The 8228-nt window shown below is 55.6% G+C and overlaps 1 protein-coding gene across 3 annotated transcripts; it reads left to right on the forward strand.

The window, feature by feature from the left end:
- The first annotated feature begins 593 nt into the window (after nucleotides 1–593).
- On the forward strand, nucleotides 594–6130 carry TGFB1I1 (transforming growth factor beta 1 induced transcript 1). 3 transcript variants are annotated; one of them, XM_006201333.4, is made up of 11 exons: nucleotides 594–661; nucleotides 2065–2165; nucleotides 2289–2341; nucleotides 2444–2586; nucleotides 2753–2840; nucleotides 2956–3061; nucleotides 3178–3372; nucleotides 4230–4403; nucleotides 4678–4759; nucleotides 5067–5215; nucleotides 5445–6130. In XM_006201333.4, the coding sequence occupies exons 1-11, from the start codon at nucleotides 649–651 to the stop codon at nucleotides 5709–5711; spliced, it is 1371 nt and encodes a 456-aa protein (XP_006201395.1). In that variant the 5' UTR covers nucleotides 594–648; the 3' UTR covers nucleotides 5712–6130. The 3 variants fall into 3 exon arrangements, with proteins under 3 accessions (XP_006201395.1, XP_015092405.1, XP_072799103.1); XM_015236919.3 differs by having other exon boundaries at nucleotides 604–661; nucleotides 2004–2165; XM_072943002.1 differs by lacking the exon at nucleotides 594–661 and adding an exon at nucleotides 910–1235.
- Nucleotides 6131–8228: the final 2098 nt, after the last annotated feature.

Consider the following 8228-nt stretch of genomic DNA (forward strand, 5'->3'; position numbering starts at 1 on the left):
GCTTAGAGTCTGTGGGAGGGTTCATGGGGTCTCTCTGTCTCTGGGAGAGTTCTTTGTGTCCAGTATGTATGCCTTTTGGGATCTGTTTATGTCACTGTCAGAGTGTCTAAGGGAAGGTCTCTGAACCTGGGATCTGACTGATCCTTAGAACATCACTCCTGCCTCCAATGCAAAAATTTTATCTGGAGCAGTCTCCCAGGAACAGCCTGGATGGGAAAGGGCTCTGTCTAGGACTCAGGGTGCTAACTTTGGGAGGTGGGGTGTTGGCTTGGGGGCCTCAGTCTGTGTCTAAGAGTCTCAGTGGGCAGAGGATCCCGGGCTTGGTCGGGAAGAGCCACTTTTCTTACCAGGCTCTGGCCGCCTGGGACTCCCTGCAGCTGAGGCCAAGGCTGGGGTGTGGCTGCCTCCGCGGCAGGCCGGCGGGCTGGGCCTGGGTGGGCCGGGGCCCTCCCTCCCTTACAGGCCCCCACGCCGGGTTCTCCCGTTCATTGTGCACCCCCCCCTCTCGCCCCAGCCCTAACCCAGCGGGTCCCGGCTTCCTTACATGGTCAGGACCGGGCCTCCAGATCCCGGACGTCCCCCGCCCCCCGCCCCCACCGGACACGGCCCCCGCCCTGCTCGCCCCGCGCGGTCTGCCCGCGCCCCGTCATGGAGGACCTGGGTGAGTGGGGCCCTGGTCCCCTTGTCCCTAGTCCTTCACCACCACCTGGACCCGCTTCCCCATCCTGCACCCCCCTCGCACTCCCGGCATCTCTCCATCCCTGCCTCCTGTCTTCTGGCTTCTGGCTTCTGGTCTCTGCCGGCGCCTCCTTTCCGACTCCACGTCCCCCTTCCTGCCTCTCCCTTCCTGCCTTTCCCAGACTGGCCGCTCCCTCCTTCTCTCGCGCCGCTCCTCCATCACTGGCTGAGGACTGACGGATGGGCAGGGAGGTGCAGCGCCTGTGGGCACCTGGGCTCAGGAGCTCGGGGAAGGGAGGGGTTAACGGGACCTTGAGTCCGGGGACTGGGAAAGTAGACGGGAAGGGAGAATATGACATCAAGTTCTGGAGAAGAAAATGGGCTTTCCCTAGGGCTTTGGGAACGAAAGAGTTAAGGGCCCTAAGTATGGTAGAGGTCAGTTCCTTGGGGCAGAAAGTATAATAGATGAGTGCCAAGAAGCCAAAAGGTGGCTAAGGGTTCCACTAAGGTGCTCAGAAATGAAGAGTAAAGGGGCAAAGACTTCTAGGTTCTGAAAGGTAGAGTTCAAAGGATCCAGATCTAAGGGCATCTCCCCCTCCCCTTCTCGCTCTCTCTCTTTCTCTTTCTCTCTCTCTCTCTCTCTCTCTTTCGCTCTCCCTCTCACTCTCGCTCACTCTCGCTCTCTCTCGCTCTCTCTCGCTCTCTCTGTGTGTGTGTGTGTGTGTGTGTGTGTATGTGTGTGTCTCGGGGCTGGAAGGAGGACCCAGGCATCTCATCCTCCCTGTCTGTTGGAACTGAGGCTGGAAGGCTGTACCCTCCGTGGGAGAGAAGGGGTTCCAGCACCCTTCAGTAGGGGGTGCTGTTCAGCAGGGGTAACGGGCACTAGTACTGTGAAGAATTAGCCAATCAGAAAGCAGGTCCCAGCCGACTCACCAATGAGGTGCATAGAGTGGAGCCCAGTGGCGCCTGGAGGGAGGGGCCTGTTTAGGTGTAGGGGGTGTGGCAGAAAGAACATCCAATCAGAAAGCTGGTGCCTGGCATGCAGCCAATTGAGCAATTTGGGATGAAGCCAAATTTGGCTCCAGCAAAGAGCCAATTTGGATTGCATTAGAAAAGACTGAGAGAATAAAAGAATCAGGTAGCTGAGTTTATAAGTGACCACCAGGATGAGCCATGTGGGATATTGTGATTGTACATATTACTTGCTGCTCTTCCACATCTCTGGCCTTGTGTTTCCTTCTGATTCTTGACCTCTGCTCTTAATGCTGGCTTCTGTCCTCCTGAAATACTGCCCACTTAGAACACTTATTCTCTGATCTCTTAAGGCCCCGTCTCTGGCCTAACCTTCACCTCTCAACCTCTCACCCTGATGGCCTCTTCCTGCAGATGCCCTACTCTCTGACCTGGAGACAACCACCTCACACATGCCAAGGTCAGGGGCTCTAAAAGAGCGGCCCCCAGAACCCCTGACGTCTCCTCTGCCACAGGTGAGATCAGATGCCGGGGACTGGGGCAACTACTAGGGCCAGGTTTGCCCCGGGGGAGGAGAATCTGGGCCTGAGTGGGGAAAGTACAGGCCTGTCATCCCATACATATGTCCTTCTCTATAGATGGGGTCTGGGGAGTCTTCAGGAGCCTCTGGGGACAAGGACCATCTATACAGGTGAGGGGGCTGGGGACTGGGGGGTGGGGGAGCCAACTGAGACTCACATGAGGAGGCTTGAATTCCCCACCCCTGAACCCAGGTTCCCACCCTGTTTCCCAGCACGGTATGCAAGCCTCGGTCCCCGAAGCCTGCAGCCCCTGTGGCCCCTCCATTCTCCTCTTCCTGTGGTGTCTTGGGCACGGGGCTCTGTGAGCTAGACCGGTTACTTCAGGAACTTAATGCTACTCAGTTCAACATCACAGGTACCAGGGTTACTGGGACAGGCCTTGACAGGATGGGGGCAGAGCAGGGTGGAGACTAAAGGTATAGATTGATTTCCCAGACTAGCAGCTAAAGGGACACAAGCCTTAACTGGGAGGGAGGCTAGAGTGTGGCCCCATGTCCAGTGCACTTCTCTCCTCTCTGCAGATGAAATAATGTCTCAGTTCCCATCTAGCAAGGACACTGCAGGGGAGCAGAAGGAGGACAAATCTGAGGACAAGAAAAGGCCCAGCCCGTGAGTGTGGCATAGTTGGCAGGGTGGGGAGAGTGGTGATCAGTCCTGGATACCTGAGTTACTGGAGGAAGAGTTACTCTGAGGCTCTGACTGACATAAATTATGTCCTTCACAGGCCTCCCAGCCCATCCCCTGTTCTTCCAAAGCCTTCAGCCACCTCGGCCACCCTGGAGCTAGACAGACTGATGGCTTCACTCTCTGATTTCCGTGTCCAGAACCATGTGAGTCAGGCAGGGGGAGGGGGTGGGCCAGTGCGGGTTTGTGGCTCCCAACACATTTTAGACCCTTCCACTTCTGCTGCCTTGCTGACTCAACTGTCCTGTCCTCCCTGCTACAGCTTCCAGCCCCTGGCCCAAACCAGCCACCAGTGCTAAGCTCTGTGAATGAGGACTCTCCCACCCCACCAGGGCCAACAAACAAGGGCAGCCTGGACACCATGCTGGGGCTGCTTCAGTCTGACCTCAGCCGCCGCGGTGTTCCCACCCAGGCCAAGGGCCTCTGTGGCTCCTGCAATAAACCCATTGCTGGGCAAGTAAGTGGAGCCCTGTGAGGAGGTGGGTAGAGACCCACAGACCCATCTTTTTACTGAGAGCCAGCCTTTGTGCTGCTCCCTTTTAATAAATAACTCTGGGAAGTGGGTATTACTCTTATTCTACAGATGAGGAAACTGAAGCTCTGAGTCACACAGCAAGTAAGTGGCAGGGGGAGAATTCCAACCCGGTTACCATTTATTCTGGTCCTACTCTGTGCCAGGCACCATGCTAGCTCCTTTACAAACCCCCATCTCATTTAATCTTCACAAAAGCCTTGTTGGCACCACTCACCATCTCTCAGGCACCCACAAAGACTGTTTCTCCTCTATCAGAGTCTGGTTCAGGGGCTCTGGTTCTTGGCTTATTGACTGAACAGATGTTATTAGTGACTGTGCCCAATTGTTGACCTAGGTCCTACTGCGAGATAAAGCACCCTACTGTCATCCTAGAATTCCAGTCTCAGCAGAGCAGGGTGGCATTATGACTTTCGTGGGCCCTGAGCACTTTCATCTTCCTTCCTCCATTAAAAAATTTTTAATTGCATTTTATGACTGTGTTGGTGTAAAGATGAATATTAATGTTTTATATTAAGTCATTTTTTCTAGCTCATTTCTTCTCTTAATTTTAAAAGAAATTACAACATTTTTGTGGGCTCCTAAAAGTACCATGGGCCCTAGGCAATGTAAGGGAAGACAGGTTGAATCTCCATCACTTATTGACTGAGTGACATGGTTGTTAGATTCTTCATCCTGATCTCTCAGAGATAATATCCCAAAAGTGCTATGTAAACCTTAGCTCACTGGGCCCTTGGCAGCCCGAGGGCCACTCTAACCCAGGCCTCGCCCCCAACTCGCAGGTGGTGACTGCGCTTGGCCGTGCTTGGCACCCTGAGCACTTTGTTTGCGGTGGCTGTTCCACGGCCCTGGGAGGCAGCAGCTTCTTCGAGAAGGATGGAGCCCCCTTCTGTCCCGAGTGCTACTTCGAGCGCTTCTCCCCACGGTGTGGGCTCTGCAATCAACCCATCAGACATGTGAGCCCTGCCTGGCCCACAAGCCCAGCCTCTGTCTCACGCAAGGAGCGGGTGGAATGGGCCTCATCCACTCACAGGTCCCCCACCCTCTCTCCAGCCCCTTCCCGTGGCCTAGTCCCGAGGCCCTTTGGACTCTGCCCTCTCTCTTTGACTCACTTTTAGGTCTCCCACACCTTAAAATCATACTCTAACCCACTCACTTAGGTTCAGGGCGGAAGAGGGAGGGAAGAAGTAATAGAGGGCCACACTGAGTGTTCCCTTTCATTTCCCGCAGAAGATGGTTACTGCCTTGGGCACCCACTGGCACCCGGAGCATTTCTGTTGCGTCAGTTGTGGGGAGCCCTTCGGAGATGAGGGTGAGAGCTTGACTCCCACCGTGAAAGCCGCGGGTCCACTCGACATTCCTCTCATTCCCTTTGTCCCCAGCCGACTACAACCTCCGAAGTCCCGGGGCGGTGAATTTTCTCCTGCTCTCTCCTGGCCCCAATCTGTCTCACCTGTTGGTTCCATCCCTTCCCGCTCTGCCCCCGCCACAGACCCCGTCCCTCTTTTCCTACTACTCACTCGGACTGTCCCTCCTCTGGACCCACAGCCTCAGATCTTCTAGGCCCCCAGTGCCACCTCGCACCCTTTTCCTTCCGCCCACTCGGTTCCCGCTCCTAGGTTTCCACGAGCGAGAGGGCCGCCCCTACTGCCGCCGGGACTTCCTGCAGCTGTTTGCCCCGCGCTGCCAGGGCTGCCAAGGCCCCATTCTGGATAACTACATCTCGGCGCTCAGCGCGCTCTGGCACCCAGACTGCTTCGTCTGTAGGGTGCGCGACTGTGGGGGCGGGGCCTGGGAGGGATGGGTCAATGGCGAGCGGGGCTAAAAGCCTGGGGCTGGGCAATTAACCAGAACCGCGTTCTCGGGGGCGGGGCTTCGCGTTTGTGGGCGGGGGTGAGGGTGCTGCGGGGGTCTCCCGGGTTATTCAGGTCATGAAACGAGTTATCTGGTCTCGGGGTTGACGCTGACCCCCTCCTTTTGCGGCTGCCCTTCCCCAGGAATGCTTCGCGCCCTTCTCGGGAGGCAGCTTTTTCGAGCATGAGGGCCGCCCGCTGTGCGAGAACCATTTCCACGCGCGGCGCGGGTCGCTGTGCGCCACGTGTGGCCTCCCGGTGACAGGACGATGCGTGTCGGCCCTAGGCCGCCGTTTCCACCCGGACCACTTCACTTGCACCTTCTGCCTGCGCCCGCTCACCAAGGGCTCCTTCCAGGAGCGCGCCGGCAAACCCTATTGCCAGCCCTGCTTCCTCAAGCTCTTCGGCTGACCGCCTGGCCGGCTCGCCGCTCCGGGAGAACGCGGTCTCAAAGACCTCGCCCTTCCCGAAAAGATCGGGCTCTCCAGACCCCAAGGCCTTGCTCTTGGAGCTTGGGGCTCCCCAAGCCCCACTCCATGAGGCCCCACTCCTTGGAGAGACCCGCCCTGAAGGTACTGTACACTCCCGATGGGCGAGTTCAGAAGAGGCCCCGCCGATCCTAAAGCCACACGCCCCCTAAAGTGGGTGGTACACTGAAAAGCGACCCCGCTTGAGCCCTTCACTTCATTCCCAGCCTTAAGGGATCTCCCCGACTGGTGGAAGGCCCGTGCAATTCCCACGAATCCGAGACCAGGCCAGGACGTCCCTCTCCCCACCCCTCACTGTTTTGTGCACTTTTTTCTACCTACATAAACACACATTCTACTTCACTCCGGTGCTGTGTCTGCGCGGGAGGGCCTTGCGTCGCGAAGACCCGCCCCTTTTACTTGCTCTGGCCGTGAAAGGTTCTAGGCCACCGCCCAGTGCCTGGAGCCTCAGCCTCAGCTCTTGCAGGCTGTCCACCTATCAGATGAGCCTAAGGCAGGAAAGGCCGGCTACCTAAGCAGGATTATGCAGATGGTGGCCAGCCAGGACAGAAGCTCAAGCTGCGCCCATTGAACCTTCTAGGCCCCGTCGTCCCGGCTTCTTCAGCTCCCTATTACCTTGAAATAAGCACTTAGTCTGTAGTCCCCCAACTCTCTCCCACTCTTGCCACCTTGTCCAGTTTTCATATTTTTTCCCGTCCTTCAAAGACCTTCAGAGATGGAGCTCCATTCAAAAGTGTCTATTTATGCCGACCTTTTAGATCTGGGCATTAAACTGCAGCTTCCCTCATACTAATTTTGACTCATAACATCTCCCTCTAGGCAGAGGATGACACTTGGAGTGGTCAGGACAGTGACTGAGGGAAGCACTGGGGGCTGTACGAGCTAGAGGGACACTTCTAACTCAGAACGGAAGTCAAGGAAGGCTTCCTGGAGGAGGTGACACCTGAGCCAAGGCCCAGCAGAGAAGGTTGGGCCAAGTTTTTAGGTGTGGAGAAGTTCAGGCTCCATCTGAATCCCCAAGCCCCAGGGGCCTTTCTAAATCCCAGAACCAGTACCTTGGACCCTGTAAGTCCCTAGGGAGGGGGCCTGGATTCCTGGGTCATAACTACAGGGACCTTTGAGGCTGGAAACATGGATCCTCAGATGCCCTTCCAGCTCAAGGAGGAGCTAACAGCCAAAGAGAACATGTGTGGGCAAGTGACAAAAGTGAGGTTCTCTTCCCTGGCCTCAGGCAGACCCCCAGATCCTCTCCTCCCTGAGGCTCCTCTCCTTGGGTCTTCCTAGGACTCCTGCTCTTTCCTCTCCATGCATTCTCCCTGGGGAATGCTGTCCATTCTTTGACTTGTAACCACCTCCCAGTCTCAAGTCATTCATTCACCAAGTTTTTATTGAGTGTGTACTGTGCCAGGCTCCAGGCCAGGTGCTGGGGAGGCCATAGGGAACATCTTCCTTGGCCTCATGATCTAGTAGGGGAGACAGATGAAAAACAAATACACAGGGACAAGTGTGATGGAGTAAGGGGGAATTTCCCTGATGGCGTGGGTAAGTCTTCCCCCACAGCACCTCCCTGTCCCCTCACTTGGAACTATTGCAAATAGGTGTTTGTTGCTTGTTTATTTCTCAAACGAATGCAAACTCCTGGGAGCTTATTGTCAAAGGGTATGTTTGTTTTGCTGACGGTTGTCTGTCCAGTGTCTAGAATACTGTCTAGCATGTGGTAAGTGCTTAATAAATGTTAATGAAGGAAGGAATGAGGGAGAAGGGAAGGAGGGAGGGTGAGAGGGCAAAACACAGAGAACTAAATGAGAGAAGGTGGGCAAGTTAGAGAAGGCCTCTGTGAATATTAATGTCTAAGTTGAGACTTTGAAGGTTGAGGAAAGAACCAGCCAGGCAAAGAGCCTGAGGAGAGTATCCTGGGCAGCAGAAACAGCAAGTGCAAAGGCCAGGAGGTTGTGAAGAGCTTGGACTACTGGAAGGAAGGAAAGAAAGCTAGTGTGGTTGATTAGAGCCAGCAAGGGACAGAGTAGTAGGAGAGGAGGCCAAAGAGGAAATAGCGGCCACCTTACAAAGGGCTTTGCAGGCCACAGTGAGGGCATATAGATTTTAAGTACCTATAACCCCGATGTGTCCTTTGATACTTGCCCCTGGATTTCTCTCAGGCACTTCAAATTCATCACCCTCTGAGGCAGATGCCGTGGGTGCCCTGCCCGCATCCACTTGGCCCACCTGGGAAGAGAGTTCCCAGACCCTCAGTCTCCCCAGCTGCTCCCTGAGGGTACTCTCCAGAGGAAGGCGAGTGCTCCTATGCCCAGCAGGCCTGGAGTGGGTGGAGGGAGGTTCTGTAATCTCCAGCCAGTTAGAGACAGGGATTGCTGAATATGCTAGCTTTCTGGACTCTTGGGGGTCAACTCTGAGGTGAGTTCCCTGCAGTGTCTCAGAG

This window comes from Vicugna pacos, chromosome 18, assembly GCF_048564905.1.
Source record: "Vicugna pacos chromosome 18, VicPac4, whole genome shotgun sequence".
NCBI classification, from domain to species: domain Eukaryota; kingdom Metazoa; phylum Chordata; class Mammalia; order Artiodactyla; family Camelidae; genus Vicugna; species Vicugna pacos.

Coding starts and splice junctions, on each gene's coding strand:
- TGFB1I1 (XM_006201333.4), top strand. Junction 2,166..2,288: donor TGACGTCTCCTCTGCCACAG/GTGAGATCAGAT, acceptor CCTTCTCTATAG/ATGGGGTCTGGGGAGTCTTC. Junction 5,216..5,444: donor CAGACTGCTTCGTCTGTAGG/GTGCGCGACTGT, acceptor GCCCTTCCCCAG/GAATGCTTCGCGCCCTTCTC.